The sequence below is a fragment of the Chiloscyllium plagiosum genome, chromosome 10 (assembly GCF_004010195.1).
Source record: "Chiloscyllium plagiosum isolate BGI_BamShark_2017 chromosome 10, ASM401019v2, whole genome shotgun sequence".
NCBI classification, from domain to species: domain Eukaryota; kingdom Metazoa; phylum Chordata; class Chondrichthyes; order Orectolobiformes; family Hemiscylliidae; genus Chiloscyllium; species Chiloscyllium plagiosum.
The window spans coordinates 66947507-66965332 of NC_057719.1; the positions used below are offsets into that span (position 1 = coordinate 66947507).

Here is a 17826-nt window from a genome sequence, read left to right on the forward strand (position 1 = left end):
GAAGGCGAATCTAACCTGAAGCAGCAATTGCTATGCATAAGTTATTGCACTTAGTAATAATAACATCAGTGGTTATTCACAGCTCTTTCCCTCATTACTGTCATTCCTTTATTGAATACCGAGATGATATTAACTTGGTCTGGCACTGGGTAATAATGTTCACGTTAATGTTAATAGCATGGGTTCATTCCCATTCTGGCTAAGGTAGACTCAAGTCCTGCCTCCTTACCCTGCCCTGGGGAGTGGAAGGCACAGGCAAACCACTGCTGAAAAAACTTGCCAATTATTGGGGTCAGGACAAAGCAGGAGCCAGAAATGAACCAAAGACCGACCTTCAGGCAAAGCGTTCATGAAATGGAATTAACTTGCTCAGACTGGTGATAAAATTGTAAGAGACACCCTGATCAGCATAAAAATGACAATATATATTTGTTTTTATCACACATGAGGCCAGTTGGGATGACAGCTAGTTTCTTTTTTGCTGATATCAGACCTACTGGATTTCAGACATCAGCCAGAAAAGCTGTCGTTGGGAACATTATTCCAAATATGGATGATTACTCTTCACTGCAGAGATCAAAGAAAACATTCTCACAACCAGACACAATCACTAATCAGTTGGTGACTGTTTCAACAGTAATTCCTTTTCAAAATTGCTTTCCCTGATTACTACAGGGGTGAACATGGCCATTGATTTCAAAATGGTGGCTATGATGTGTCTGCATACTCCTGGTGCAAGTTGTGCCAGCCATCATTAGCACCCTCAGAGGGAATATGGCAGAAAAATGCAGAGAAGGGAGACCATTATGTCAATCAGTATTTACTGTACTGCCATTATGGAATTCAATATTCCAGCAAACACCCTGTATTTAATCACACAATGCTGAACATAGGTAGAACACCCAACTCCAGCTATTTAAAGGAAGCATCATTGTTTTTTTCCAGATTTGTCGCTGATTGATTTCTTCTGGCTGTTGCAACAATTGTGCAAATGTTTGATGCTTTTCAGTGTCATTTAAAGTTATTGAAAGTCTACTGGGAGTGAAGTGGCAGGTGCTGAAGAATCTGACCCTGATCTTAATGCTTCTGTAGAAACTAATTGTTCCAAAATACGGCTGTAGGAGTATGTATTGCTTTCGGAATACAGCATGACAGGGAACATGAGCAGATGCTGGACAGAGTGGCAAAAACCACTGGAAGAGAAAGGAGGAGAACAGAGAAGGAGGAGAAGACGGGTTCTCACTAGGAGACACAGGGATTCTCCTACCTAAGCAATAACAAGAAATCATGTGAGATATGTGTATAGACATCCTCTGATCTATGGGTCACAATTACACTCTAGAGAAGGGGAAAAAAACTCAGTCAGTGAATAATTATGCAGTGTGTTCCTTCCAGCCTGGAAATATTTGTAGCATCTCCAAATTTTTTGTCCACCAGTGGATAAGGGAGGCCAACATTGATCTCTATTCAAAGAAAGCCAAGTTCATTTCGCTTTTCCTTGTCAGGGAACAGCTAGTAGGGTGATCAGACAGCTTCATGAAGACTTCCCCATTGATAAACTGCACATCACTTTGTGGGGGCAGAACTTAAATCTGAATGCCAAAGGGCCTTCACTCCCGGTTGGTGTCTGGCCATGCATAGTAAATCGGCTAGCTCAGTGCCTGTTACATGGCAGCAGTGTTGTCTGCGGTAGTCCACTGTGCCATCTATTTTCAAGGTACCATGGCAGACCAAAGGGTGGTCACTGGATAGCAAGGATATCAGTTCACCATGAAGATTGTTCATGTGCATTCCATGGAAAGCCAAGCTGTCACATGAAGTGTGCTAGAGTGAATCACTAGGAAGATAAAATACAATTTCTGCTGCCTGGGTTGTCTGGGAGGAGCAGTGCAGTGTCTGACAGCATAGGTGTTAAAATTTAATGGTCTGTTGTTTGCTGTACAACATCATCATCTGGACAATATAACCCCTGCCACCAGCTATATAGCAAGCAGCTTAAGAGCGGCAGAAATTCAGCACAGCTAGATTGTCCATGAACAACTCTACTGACTTTATGCCAGTGACATGCCCTCTAATTCCCTATTTGCCAACATGCACACACTTTATCTTCCCTAAATCACTGGTCATCATAGCATCAATGTAGTGACAATGCAAAAATAAAAGTCAACTTCAAATCAAATCTATAAATTGAATCACTTTGCATAAAGAGATGCACTTAATGACAGGTAATAGCATAAATAGTAGGAAAGCGTCATGAAAATAGCCACTATTTCCACTGCTGGAGAAGCTGGACCCCAAATTCAATGCAAAGCCCATTACCAAATTAGCGCCAATATTACTTGACATTGTAGGCTTCCTCGTAAGCCAACTTATACATAAAGCATGTTGTCGTGTGTGGCCACCATCCTTCTGAGTTCTGAAGAAAAGTTATGTTGGAGTCAAAATATTGACTTTGTTCCTGTTTCCACAAATGCTGTCAGACTTGCTGAATTTTTCCAAAACTTTATATTTTTATTTCAGATCTTGAGCATCCTCAGTGTTTTGCTTCTATTATCCTTCTTCTGTATTCTGCCCCAATGAGTGTCTATGTTCTCTGCAGCAGAACTTGTGTGCCACTCCTGACAAATTACTGGCCATATGGCCCTTTCTATCCTTTCCACATTCCCCAGCCAGCCTCCTAGGTGCCCTATGTCTCACTACATACAGATACCACCTCAAGGTTATCCTGTAAAGTATTTGCAGTGTCAATATCAGAGGAGATGGTCAGTGTGATGGTGAATGACTGACAGTATTTCTTCAACTTCCCTACCTTTCTGCTCTCCCACTACTGCAACAGATGCAGATTAATCCTGTAATCCAATTCGAGCACCTAGTTTCGACAGGTCCTAAATTTACCCACAGAAATCTTTAAAATTCTATAAAACTATTCCCCATGTATTTCAGCATTACATTTACAATGGGAGAGCAATCAATCATGGTTAGTTGGTTAACAGTAAATTACATGTAATAACATTACCAATTAGAAATTTAAAATATTGTATTAAACAAATGACAAGTTGCAATGACCTTTATAAAGCTGCGGTATTCTATCCTCTTCTCAGTTCTTACTTCAATTATGTTCCATTTCTTAAAGGCAGGCTATGGAGAATAACATCAGAAAATTCCTGGAACTTATCGAGCAAAACTATTTATGAAAGTATGCAAAATTGACATTTGGCCGATTCCCAGTAAAGTTCAGCCCAATGTATCCACTAATGATGGATTTGGAATGTTCTTTAATTGTCTGACATTTGGAAATTTGAAGAAACAATCAGTGACTGGGATGATGTCATCTCCATTCCTGGTGATTTTGGATTGGGGAACTGAAAAGTTGCTCAGAAGGGAAGGGGGGATAGGAGTAGAGCATTCGTCATGGGAGACTCCATTGTTAGGGGGACAGATAGGAGATTCTGTGGGAATGTGAGAGGTTCACAGTTGGTATATTGCCTCCCAGGTGCCAGGGTCCGCAATGCCTCAGATCGTGTTTTCAGGGTCCTTAACGGGAAGGGGAGCAGCTCCAAGTGGTGGTCCACATAGGTACCAATGTCATAGGTAGGAAAAGGGATGGGGATGTAAGGCAGAAATTCAGGGAGCTTGGGTGGAAGCTTAGAGATAGAACAAACAGAGTTGTTATCTCTGGTTTGTTTCCCGTGCCTTGTGTGAGCCAGGCGAGGAATAGGGAGAGAGAGCAGTTGAATACATAGGATGGTGCAGGAGGGAGGGATTCAGATACCTGGATAATTGGGGCTCAATCTGGGGTAGTTTGGACCTCTACAAATGGGATGGTCTACACCTGAACCAGAGGGGTACCAATATCCTGGAGAGAAATTTGCTAATGCGCTTTGGGAGAGTTTAAACTAATTCAGCAGGTGTCTGGGAACCTGAAGTGTAGCTCCAGTGTACAGGAGGTTGAGAGTGGTGAGGTCATAAATATGGCTTCAAGATCGCAGGAGCGCACCAGCAGACAGGAAGGTGGTTTGAAGTGTTTCTACGTCAATGCCAGGAGCATCAGGAATAAGGTGGATGAATTTGCAGCATGGGTTGATACCTGGGACTTTGATGTTGTGGCCATTTCAAAGACATGGATAAAGAAGGGGCAGGAATGGTTGTTCTAGGTTCCGGGATTTAGATGTTTCAGTAAGAACAGAGAAGGTAGTAAAAGAGGACAGTATTACAGTGGCAGAAAGGGCGTTTGATGAGGACTTGTCCACTGAGGTAGTATGGGCTAAGGTTAGAAACAGGAAAGGAGAGGTCACCTTGTTGGGGGCTTTCCATAGGCCTCCAAATAGTTCCAGAGATGTGGAGGAAAGGATTGCAAAGATGTTTCAGGATAGGAGCAAGAGTAACAGGGTAGTTGTTATGGGGGACTTTAACCTTCCAAATATTGACTGGAGACGCTATGGTTTGAGTACTTTAGATGAGTAAGTTTTTGTCCAGTGTGTGCAGGAAGGTTTCCTGACACAGTATGTAGATAGGCCAACAAGAGGCAAGGCCACATTGGATTTAGTACTGGGTAATGAACCAGGCCAGGTTTTAGATTTGGAGCTAGGTGAGCACTTTGGTGATAGTGACACAATTCAGTTACGTTTACTTTAGTGATGGAAAGGGATAGGTATATACCACAGGACAAGAGTTATAGCTGGGGGAAAGACAATTATGATGCGATTAGGCAAGATTTAGGATGCATGGGATGGGGAAGGAAACTGCAGGGGATGGGCACGAGTGAAATGTGGAACTTGTTCAAGGAACAGCTACTGCATGCCCTTGATAAGTACGTACCTGTCAGGTCGAGAGGAAATGGTCGAGCAAGGGAACTGTGGTTTACTAAAGAAGTTGAATCTCTTTTCAAGGTGAAGAAAGAGGCTTCTGTAAAGAGAGATGTGAAGGCTCTGTTAGGGTATTTGAGAGTTACAAGTTAGCCAGAAGGACCTAAAGAGAGAGCTAAGAAGAGCCAGACAGGAACATGAGAAGTCTTTGACAGGTAGGATTAAGGAAAACCCTAAAGCTTTCCATAGGTATGTCAGGAATAAAAGAATAACTCGGGTAGGATTAGGGCCAGTCAAGGACAGTAGTGGGAAATTGTGCATGGAGACCAAGGAGATAGGAGAGATGCTAAATGAATATTTTTTGTCAGTATTCACAGAGGCAAAAAACAATGTTGTCAAGGAGAATACTGAGATACAGGCTATTAGACTGGACAGGATTAAGGTTCATAAGGAGGATTTGTTAGCAATTGTGGAAAGTATGAAAATAGATAAGTCCCCTGGGCTGGATTCTCTGGGAAGCTAGGGAGGAGATTGCAGAGCCTTGGCTTTCATCTTTATGTCGTCATTGTCTACAGGAATAGTGCCAGAAGACTGGAGGATATCAAATGTTGTCCCCGTGTTCAAGAAGGGGAGTTGAGATGATCCGAGTAATTATAGACCAGTGAGCCTTACATCAGTTGTGATTAAAGTTTTGGAAAGGATTGTAAGAGATAGGATTTATAATCATCTATAAAAGAATAATTTGATTAGGGATAGACAACATGGTTTTGAGAAGGGTAGGTCGTGATTCACAAACCTCACTGAGTTCTTTGAGAAGGTAACTAAACAGGTGGATGAGGGTAAAGCGGATGGTGTGATGTGTATGTATTTCAGTAAAGCGTTCGATACGGTTCCCCATGGTAGGCTATTGCAGAAAATACAGAGGCATGGGATTGAGGGTGATTTAGCAGTTTGGATCAGAAATTGGCTAACTGTAAGAAGACAGAGGGGTGGTGGTTGATCGGAAATGTTCATCCTGGAGTTCAGTTACTAGTGGTGTACCGCAAAGATCTGTTTTGTTGCCACTGCTGTTTGTCATTTTTATAAATGACCTGGATGAGGACATAAAAGTCTGAGTTAGTAAATTTGCAGATGAAACAAAAGTCAGTGAGTTGTGAACAGTGAGGAAGGATTTTGCAGGTTACAGAGGGACATAGATAAACTACAGAGCTGGGCTGAGAGGTGGCAAATAGAGTTTAATGCAGAAAAGTGTAAGGTAATTCACTTTGGAAGGAGTAACAGGAATACAGAGTACTGGGCTAATGGTAAGATTCTTGGTAGTGTGGATGAACAGAGAGATCTCGGTGTCCATGTGCATAGATCCCTGAAAGTTGCTACCCTGGTTGATAGGGATGGTAAGAAGGCATATGATATGTTAACTTTTATTGATAGAGGGATTGAGTTTTGCAGCCACAATGTCATGCTGCAGCTGTACAAAACTCTGGTGCGGCCGCACTTGGAGTATTGCGTAAACAGGTAGTTCTGGTCACTACATTATCGGAAAGATGAGGAAGCATTGGAAAGGGTGCAGAGGAGATTTACCAGGATGTTGTCTGGTACGGAGGGAAGGTCTTATGAGGAAAGGCTGAGTGACTTAATGCTGTTTTCGTTAGAGAAAAGAAGGTCAAGAGGTGTCTTATTAGAGACATACAAGATGATCAGAGAGTTAGATAGGATGGGCAGTGAGAACCTTTTCCCTCGGATGATCATGGCTGGCACAAGGGGACATAGCTTTAAATTGAGGGGTCATAGATATAGGACAGATAACGGAGATAGTTTCTTTACTCAGAGAGTAGTAAGGGCATGGAGCGCCCTGCCTGCAACAGTAGACTCACTAATTTTAAAGGTAAATAAATGGTTATTGGATAAATATATGGATGATCATGAAATAGTGTAGGTTAGATTGGTTTCACAGGTCGGTGCAACATCAAGGGCTGAAGGACATGTACTGTGCTGTACTGTTTTATGTTCTATGAAAGATCACATGTAGAGCAGCAGCTCATCTGGGAGGCCTCACCTTCAGCGCAAGATGGGCCAGATGAATCAAAGTCAGATCAGTGCTTTTAGTTCAATTAATTCAGTCAAATAATTAATTTGCCTTGATTTAGGCAAAGTTGAAGACGTAAGATAAATGTCATACACATCTTCACTAACGTTTCAATACCACCATTAATCTTTGGCCAGTAGATCAAATCATGTGTGAATTGTTTCATTTGCTCTAAGTTCAAATTGTTGCAACTATACCAAGAATCCATGTCCTGGAAAACAGCTTCAGGAACAAATACTTCTGATAATATGAAGGTAATGTTTCTCAAGGTACTAAGCTCCTTTATTGGTCAGAGTATTGAGTACAGGAGTTGGGAGGTCATGTTGTGGCTATACAGAACATTGGTTAGGCCACTTTTGGAATATTGCATGCAATTCTGGTCTCCTTCCTGTGTTGTGAAACTTGAAAGGATGTTGTGAAACTTGAAAGGGTTCAGAAAAGATTTACAAGGATGTTGCCAAGGTTGGTGAATATGAGCTATAGGGAGAGTTTGAATAAGCTGGAGGCTGAGCATTGGAGCTGAGGGGTGACCTTATAGAGGTTTATAAAATCATGAGGGGCATGGATAGGATAAATAGACAAAGTCTCTTTGGTGGTGGAGTCCAGGTCTAGAAGGCATAGGTTTAGGGTGAGAGGAGAAACATATAAAAGAGATCTAAGGAGCAACTTTCTCATGCAGAGGGTGGTATTTGTATGGAATGAGCTGCCAGTGGAAGTGGTGGAGTACAATTGCAGCATTTAAAAGGAATCTGGATGGGTATATGAATAGGAAGGGTTTGGAAGGATATGGGGTGGGTGCTGGCAGGTGGGACTAGATTGGGTTGGAATATCTGGTCGGCATGGACAAGTTGGACCTAAAGGTCTGTTTCTGTGCTGTACATCTCTATGACTCTCTGACTCTATTACTCTGCACAAGTCAGAACAGATTCTGAAAACTGAATATATAGCACTAGAAAAATGGCCTAACCATCATTCACCTGGCATTACTTGCTGTTGAAAATTAAACCTTTCAGATGAGATAGTCATTGGTGACTGAAGGTTCTGATTATGCTCTTCTTTGGTTCTGTCTGTTGCCACTACAGTAATTCCAGTGGCAATATGTGTGCACTGAGGCACACTTCCGGTCATTTTTCCGTAAGCTGTTCGAAAAAAGGTTAATTGAATGATAGCTTCTGAAAACAGTTATTTAATAGCATTCTGAAGGGGTAAATTCCAGGATACCCTGGCTAGTGCATATTCATGTTTGGTGTTCATCTTAGAGAAGAAATGTGAACTCAGGATCCAATTGCTCCCGTGTTCGAATCTTATGTGGGCAATTATTTAGAGAGAGAGGTTTAGACATCTCAGATTTAGACATCGCCTAATTGTATCATCTTGTTTAGTATGCATGTATACCCGTTTGTTTGGACGATGCCATTGTGTTCCATGCCATCCACCTAGCATTTAAGCTTTTCTTGTATGTGGTCGCAACACTTTCTGTTTTTTAAAGGAATATTATTGTGGAAGAATCACTAAATACTCTATTAAAAATTTACCAGGAGACGCCGAAAATCCTTCATGAAATTAAACTTTAATCTTGCAAAATCAAAGCTGCGGGAGCCAGCAAAATGTCTGCCTGACTGCCCACAATCTCTTTGTTCTTCTGCAATTTATAGAGTTATTCTTCCTGCGCTTATCTGATGGCATTACCATACCCAATCATGCTGGCTCGCTTTGCCTTTCTAAACTAGTCTGTCACACTAGTTTCCTCGATCATATTTAACCTATCACATTACAACACCATCATCTTCAGCATTAGCTCATCTCCCAGTGGTTTAACTAACCCATCACAGTGCACTACCATTATCTGTTACTGGATCCCTGTAACATGATCCCGGGCATGCATTGCAACACTAAGTTAACCACATAACTGCCAGGATAACTTCCATAATATCATCTCTATGAGGGCAATGTGGCATTGCCTTTAAAACTTCCTATGGCATTTAACCTATCTCACTACTATTGTTACAAAGTCTGACTGACTCAATGTCCATATTTTTGGATTCTTCTGATGTATTGAGTACTTTGGTGATCTCACAGATCATCAAAATATTGATATCCATGCATGCTGGAGGACCTGACTCTGCTGGTCTGCTTTGTGTCAATTATATGTTTCTGGTTTCCATGCTGAATTGCTACAGCTGAACTGCAGTGTTAGTCTACCAAAGCAATGGCGGATGATACATAGCATGCAGTTAATTTAGCAGCTAACAGATGCATAATGATCCTGTTAGAAATCCTTCAAAATTTTCCATTCTGAAGAAGTCATACTAGATTCGAAACATTAACTCTATTTCTCTCCATAGATGCTGCCAGACCTGCTGAGTTTCTCCAGCATTCTACATGAGTAGTTGCTGCAAAATTATGCAGATATTTGCACTAGCTCCTTTGTCAATCTTGGCTTTGAGTCTACATTTGCCAATTTTCTTTAGGTGAATGATGTTGATTGTGGAAAAGTTTATTGTTGGTTGTCTTTCTCCAAATAATGTGATATTTTCACAATGTGGAAGGCCTGTTTGATCTCTAGTTGGAAGTTGCTACACACTAGGTTTTGACTCATCTGTTTTGCTGTGAACTTTGTATATTGCCTTATGTTTACACAATTGTCTGGTGCATTCCTTGCTGCAGTTCTGCTTTGCCTCTACCCTGTTGAGATCTGTTGTAGTCTCTGGTTATGTCTTTGCAGCCAGATTTCTTGCAACAGTAGATCTAATGACTTTTTGTATCCTCCTTGCAAAGATGTTGAAATGCATGAGAACTTTGTGGTCAATGCAACAGAGTTTGCTTGCTTTTTGTGGCCAGGCTAATGTGTCAATACTGTACCTGCACCTAATGCTTACAGATACTCTTGTCTGACTACAATGACTTTGTATTTTCTGTTATCTGCTAGTGGTAAATTAATGCAGGCCTTTTGTTTTCTTTCTCCACAAGGTCTTAGGGCAATGTTTCAAAATCAGCATTAAGACCATCACCAACTCCATTACCCACTACATATCGACACAGACATCAAGTTGCTGCAGATATGCAAGAAAGTAGATGTGTGATTCTTAACTTTGTCCACCCCAGTCCAACACCGGCTCCTCCACATACATCATCATTACCCACTCTGACAGTTCAGCATTTGAAAAATCACTTTCAATGCCCTAGTTACAGCACCTGCTCACAATTGATTTGTAGTCTTATGGGGTGCGGTTGAAAACATCAGTTTTTTTTGAACAGCACAAATAGATGCTATCAACAGTGAAGCAAAACAATACTGTATGTAAAGCACATATAACTTGCATTAACAAAACTGTTGATCTTTAAAAGCAGAAGCATGACAACTAGGATAATTATAATCATGCACTTACGAGGATATTTTTCTTATTGCTTTAGAACAGACCTGCAGTTTTGAGAGAAATCTGTATGACTTTTTAAGTTACTAATCTGTTCTTGAACACTAATTACAGAGTAAAGCCGAGTATTTAGAATTGGAAAAATGTACTGTCCTTTATTTTCAGGTACCTCAGATGTTAAAAACAAAAACAAAAAAGTGTGTTAATTTTAATAAAATCCTAGGCACTGCACTCTTCAGTTTGATTGCAAAAAGAGAAATACCATGTCCTACCACAAGTCACGTGGCATCACTTATGCAACAGTGACAACCAATTCACTCCCACACTGTGATACGCAGGTTTCCACTAACTCTCCATTAAGCTGTGCAAACAGTATCCTAGCCAACTTGACAAAAGCAGCAAGTTTTATTTATACTTTTATATAGATGAACCACCAGTAGTCAGCTTCAAGACTCTAAACACTTTAAATTTCAAATAATGTTCAACAATGACACAATTCTACATATAATGGCTTTTTTTGCTGCACTCCATAACTCTTTTATATCTTGTGTGTGGCAATATAAGATAGCCATTTTTTGCATTTATTGACAACTTCCAGTTACCCTGAGGGAATTAATATTCACATTGGAGAGATTGAAGTGTTATTACACCTGCGAATTGAACCTAGGCCTTCTGGCTCAGAGAAGGGATGTTACCATTGTGCCACAAGAGCCCGTTGCAACATCTTTGTATACTGAATAAGACTGTTAACTAATTATTGCAAATTGAGACCATGCCAATCAATTCATCACTGTTCTCATACTGATCCAATTAATTTACCTTGACATTTTAAACATATACTTTGTTGTTACAGTGCTGAAAGGACAATAATTTTATGAAATAATATTTGTTATGTATTTAGTTAAGAGTTTCACACAGAGTGGTGGTGCGTGAATGGAACGTGTTGCCAGAGGAAGTGGTGGAGGCTGGTATAAGTGTAACATTTAAAAGGCACATGGATAGATACATGAATTAGAACATGTTTAGAGGAACATGGACCAAATGCTAGCAAATGGGCATAGGTCAGTTTAAGATATCTGATCAGCACGAAGGAGTTGGACCGAAGGGTCTTTTTTCCATGCTGTGTAACTCTACGACTCTAAATATACAATCTGATGTTGGAAACCTAAAGAAAATCTTGTTACTGGTACTTACACGTGGCATGAACATGATGGAGATGCTTCACAACTTTTCTTGCTCCCCAAGTAAAAACGTCTCTCAAAGTTCCTCAAAACGGTTATAATTAGATTGCCTACTTGATAATTGCTGAGGTCAAGCATGCACGCCTAGATTGATATACCCCCCCGCAACACCCAATCAAAGAAATCACCATCAATCAATGTCCTTTGGTTCTTGATCTTTCTGCCAACCACTTTTTCCCCAAGGAGAACATTCCTGGATTCTACAATCTGTTTTTGCGAACCAAAGTTTCTCATCCCTTGAATCGTTCCTTAAATCCTTTCTGCATCCACTCCAAAAACCACACATTTTTCCTGTAGTGGCTAAGACTGGACACAGCATGCTAGGTTGTGGCTGAAACAGTGTTTGTAAAAGTTCATCATAACTTCCTTCCTTCCTTTTGTACTCTGTGCCTCTATTTAAAAGCCCCAAGTTCCTCTTCATCATTCTCTTCTGTTGCCCTGCTACCTTCAATAATTTGCACATATGTACCCTCAAGTTCCTCTTCTTCTGGAGCTCCTTTTGTATTTCCTGTACTTTATATTACATTTGTGTGGCGTGAATGATGAAAGGCACCAGTTCACATTTCTCTGCAGAACCTATAGTTACCATATATCCACTCATTACAATTCTGTTTTTGACTTTTTGAAATCTATCAATATGTTCATAGATGTTTACAGCATAGAAGGAGGCCAATCAACCCATCATGTCTACCTTAATCAATAAAAATCTGACTAAATTAATTCCATTTTTCAGTTTTTGGCACATTGCCCTGGAGGCTATGGCAATGCAAGTAAATATCTAAATATCGCTTAAATGTTATGAGAGTTTCTGACTCAACCATTCTTTCAGGCAGTGAGTTCCAGACTCCACTATCTGAGTGAAAAAACTTTCTTTTCATCTCTCCTTTTGCCTCTTACCTTAAATCTATGCCGCCTAGTTATTGACCCCTCTACTAATGGGGAAAATGCCTTCCTATCCATACCATCAATATCTCTCATGATCTTATACAGTTCTATCAGATCCCTTCTCAGCCTTCACTGCTCCAAGGAAAGCAACTCCAATCTATCCAATCTTTCTTCATAGCAACATTCTGGTAAATCTTCTCTGCACCCTCTCTGGTGCAGTCACATTGTCTTATAATATGGCAACCAGAACTGCACACAGCACTTCACTTGTCGCCTAACCAGCATTTCATACAGTTCCGGCATAATCTATTCCTGTATTTTGCATTCTCATATTGGCTGATAAAGAAAGTATCCATGATCCCTTCTTAACCATCTTATCTACCTGTCCTGTTACCTTCAGGGATCTCTGGGTTGCACATCAATGTCCTTCTGATCTTCAATACTTTCGAGGGTCTTAACTTCAAAATATAATCCCTCATCATGTTAGGCCTTATCCAAATGCATTACTTCACAGTTTTCGACATTGAATTCAATTTGCTACTGCTCTGCCCAGCTAACCAATCCAGTAAAATGCTCCTACACTTTGAGCACATACGTTTTAAAGATCAAGTAAACGCTGATCAGCTCGGTAATGCTCTGAGGCTGTGTCTGTAAATTATCTGATCAACTTTATTTGGAGGGATTTAATTATTAGGCCAGGAAGTGTTTTTTCCTGAAAGTAGTGGCAGCAAATATGCTTAGGAAACTCAAATTACAGTGCAGACAATGGCTAATTCTTTCAGAATGGAATCATTAACTAAAAGAACATCAGGGAATATAATTACTGGATGAACCTATGAAGTTGAATTGGTGCATTGAGATAAATGCAGAAATGCTAAACTATTGCTACTTTAGAGTTTCTTGCAATGGGATTGAAAATGTTTGAACATTGACAAAAGGCATCACTTAAGCATTCCTTTGTACTTTTGGCATATTAAACTTCCTGAATACATGTTGATAATGAGGACAGGACTTGTACACTTAATGGTAAGGACTGGAGAGTGTTGCTGAACAAAGAGACCTTGAGTGCAGGTTCGTAGTTCTTTGAAAGTGGAGTTGCAGTTGGATAGGATAGTGAAGAAGGCATTTGGTATGCTTGCCATTATGTGCAATTCTGGTCTCCCTCCTCTTGGAAGTATGTTGTGAAACATGAAAGGGTTCAGAAAAGATTTACAAGGATGTCGCCAGGGTTGGAGGACTTGAACTATGCGAAGAGGCTGAATAGCTCGGGCTGTTTTTCCCTGGAGTGACAGAGACTTAGGGATGATCTTATAGAGGTTTATAAAATCATGAAGCGTATAGATAGGTTTACAGTGAGAGAGGAAAGATTCAAAAGGGACTTAAGCATCACACAGAGTGTGGTGTGTGTATGGAATGAACTGCCTGAGGAAGTGGTGGAGGCTGGTACAATTACAACATTTAAAAGGTATCTGGATGGGTATATGAATAAGCAGGCTTTAGAGGGATATGGGCCAAGTGCTGACAAATGGGACTAGATTAATTTAGGAGATCTGGTCAGCATGGATTAGTTGGACTGAAGAATCTGTCTATGTGCTATACATTTCTATGACTCTATAACTCTTCTTTTGGGCATTAGGCAATTGCCATAAAGTTTTTCCATTCATTCATGTATTTGGTGACCCAACAGAGAGCCCCTGGCATGGATTGAGGATTGGCTGTCTGACAGAAGGCAGAGAATTGGGATAAAAGATTCTTTTTCAGAATGGCAGCCGGTGACAAGCGGTGTCCCGTAGGGTCCAGTGTTGGGCTGCAGCTGTTCACTTTATGTATTAATAATCTGGATGAAGAGATTGGGGGGATTCTGGTGAAGTTTGCCGATGATACGAAGTTAGGTGGACAGGCAGGTAGTACTGAGGAGGTGGGGAGGCTGCAGAAAGATTTAGACAATTTAGGAGAGTGGTCCAGGAAACGGCTGATGAAATTCAATGTGAGCAAGAGCGAGTTCTTGCACTTTGGAAAAAGGAATACAGGCATGGACTATTTTCTAAACGGTGAGAAAATTCATAAAGCCAAAGTACAAAGGGACCTGGGAGTGCCAGTCCAGGATTCTCTAAAGGTTAACTTGTAGGCTGAGTCCATGATTAAGAAAGCGAATGTAATGTTGTCAGTTATCTCAAGAGGGTTGGAATATAAAAGCAGCAATGTGCTTCTGACACTTTATAAGGCTCTAATTAGGCCCCATTTAGAATACTATGTCCAGTTTTGGGCCCCACACCTCAGGAAGGACATACTGGCACTGGAGCATGTCCAGCGGAGATTCACATAGATGATCCCTGGAATAGTAGGCCTAACATACGATGAATGGTTCAGGATCCTTGGATTGTATTCATTAGAGTTTAGAAAGTTGAGGGCAGATCTAATAGAAACTTACAAGATAATGCATGGCTTAGAAAGGGTGGGCGCTGGGAAATTGTTTCCGTGAGATTGGGCTATTAGCCTTAGAATTAGAGAGGGTCAATTTCAAATGGAAATGGGGATACATTTCTTTAGCCAGAGAGTGGTGGGCCTGTGGAATTCATTGCCACAGAGCGCAGTGGAGGCCAGGATGTTAAATGTCTTCAAGGCAGAGGTTGATAAATTCTTGAACTCGCAAGGAATTAAAGGCTGCAAGAGAGTGCGCGTAATTGTGGAGTTGAAATGCCCATCAGCAATGATTATATGGTGGAATGGACTTGATGGGCCAAATGGCCTTACTTCCACTCCTATGTCTTATGGTCTTATTAAAATACAGTTTTAATATATGATTTGTGAAATTATTTCTTAAGTATAATGCTTGTACAATACCTTACAAATCTGTATTATTAATTATCAATTCAAGACTGCATGTCTTTCCACAATCGCAGCAGCTACTAGGAGGCAAATACAGAAGGGAACTATGAGGGGTTCATTTGCTTGCTCATCCCTTTCCAGTTAACTGGGTTGGAAAAAGCACCACTTAATGATATGCCTGGTCACGGAGGACAGCCAGCACTGGCTATTTCATGTGACAAGTCAACCCATGGGACATAAGCACATGATGCTTATGTATATGTTGTGTAACAACAATTGTCTGAGTGACTAGTATAACATTCGAATTTCACAGCTGAACATTTGCTTCCCTAATACATATTCTATATAATCATGTGAAATTCATGGTTAACCCTTACTCTGCCAAATTACAAAGTGTCCCATGTTATTTAATGCACAGAAGCAAGCCATTTGGCCCACCTAGAAAAGCATAATAAGACTTGTGAATGGTGCATATTGGTCCAACTCATCTTGTATACCCCAAAATGGCACTCTGGTACAACCAGTATGTCATTTTCAAAGTATTGCTGCCTTTTATTTCCCTCTTGTTAAGTTGCTTATACTATACACAAGTTTCCTCCCATCCTTCTTTGTTTAATCCCATCAGTTGTTATAAATAAACTGGACCATTATAAATTCACCATAGAAATTACCTTTAAACTAAATTTGGAGTAATTAACCACCTTCTAAAATATTATTGAAGATACTGTAAAACTCACTTCACAAATTGCAACTTAACACATGTATTGAGTTTTTACATAACTGTGATATATTGGTCAACTGATCTGTTATCCAACCTCTTCTCATGTCTAGCCTTCCCTCTCCTCCCTGCCTCCTTGACTGGACCTAATCAGTCCATCTCCCTTCTCACCTATCTGCTCCACTGTTTCCACTGACTAACTGTAACAACCATCAAACCTCATTCACCTTTCATCATCTCACCTACCTTTCTCCCAGCCCCCATTTATCTCTCAGCTCCACTCCCCCTCCACAGTCCTGAAGAAAGGTCCCGACTGAAATGTCGACTTTCCTGCTCTTCCGATGCTGCATGAGCTGCTGTGCCTTTCCACTTTTTATCGACTTTTATCCAACCAGCTGGTCAGTCGTGTTCTACTGACTTTGTTAGAAGTTCTAACTTTTTTAACAATACAGGAAGATTTGTTTGGTCAGATAATTCATCACATAAACCAAGCGGTGCTTTTTAAAGAACATTTTGCTACTATTGATTTGATCTTATATTTTACATTGGACAAAGCTACACTCAGTTGGATTGGCCCTTGATATGGTACTTTTGTGCCAGCTCTAATAAATTGTTTAAATTCTGCAAGTTAAAACTATTCAAATGAGTCAATGTAGTCAACATTCAACTCCTGTGCCATCTCCAGATCTTGCATCTGTGCCAAAGCAGCAAAGCAGACTATTTGATGACATGGTGTCGTGCCAATATTTAAGAAAACATATATTTTTAAAAATTGATAGACAAGGGGATCAAAGGTTATGGTTGGAGGATGGGTGGTATGGACATAGACAGAAAAGTAGGAATTGAGTGTACAACCAAATCAGATGTGATCTTATTGAATGACTGAGCAGTTTTGAAGGGCTGACTGCCCTAATTCTGCTCACAGGTCCTATGTTCCTCTGTTTAATAGCGTTAAAATAGTGTAAAACAAGATGCCAATTCATTGCCTGACTGTTTTGTCCTACCGGCATTGATTGGTTCTAACCTCTGACTGCTGAGCTTGGCAAATAAAATGTTTCACTATTGAAAAGTGCAACATTCTCCAAACTGCTTCTACATGAAATCATTAGAATGTACTGAGTCTTGAAAAAATCAGCCAAATGCACGCGGTTAAATTCCAAGACATTACTACTTCAGGTAAATAGAAGTATTTGCCAAAGTAAGTTTTTTTTTAAGTCAGAGGTTAACAATTGGTATCCAATTCCTGTAACTTTCTTCCTTCTGACAGATGCAGATGGGAACCTATGTCGAAGCAGCTACTTGTTGCAAGTTATACTGACTATGCATCGCTTCAATGTGTCGTCCACAGAGCTGCTGCAGAAACTCATCACACTATATCCTTTTGCTACAATATCACTTTATGTGTCACCACTGAAATGTAACAAAATGTCTGGATGGTAAGCCAGTCATGTCATACAGGAAACTGGGTAACTGAATAAGATAAAATAAAAAATCTGTTGGTAAATACACTTTTCAAAACAAAATAAAAACAAACTGTTACCTCGTTGCTTGATGATGTACAATACAAGAGCCACTTGATAGTGAAAGTTCAATTTCATTAGTTGGTTTGTGTTTTACTTGTATCACTTTTAAATGTTGTTCTAGTGCATCTGTATTGAAATAACGCTATTAATGTTTTATGTTAAGGCATTTTTTCAAAAATAATCATTAATTTTATCTTTGTGTTGATGAAAATTATATGAGTTTATGTTTAAGGATTTTATGTAAATGTTTTCTGTGTTTGGTAGAAAAGCAAATTTTCTTAGTAGATTAACAAAAGTTAAAATAAAAACAATTAAAAAAGAGTTATGCAGTCATGTTAAACCAATATGACAAATTCTGTCCTAAA

The 17826-nt window shown here is 40.1% G+C and overlaps 1 protein-coding gene across 2 annotated transcripts in view; it reads left to right on the plus strand.

Annotated features, from left to right (window-relative positions):
- The window catches only part of LOC122553731 (RAS guanyl-releasing protein 1-like), a 117803-nt gene that overhangs the window by 35821 nt on the left and 64156 nt on the right, over positions 1–17826 (plus strand). For both annotated transcript variants that reach the window (XM_043697995.1, XM_043697994.1), the window contains exon 3: positions 17206–17311. In XM_043697995.1, the coding sequence (XP_043553930.1) occupies positions 17206–17311 (106 nt within the window). The remainder of the gene's footprint in view (positions 1–17205; positions 17312–17826) is intronic.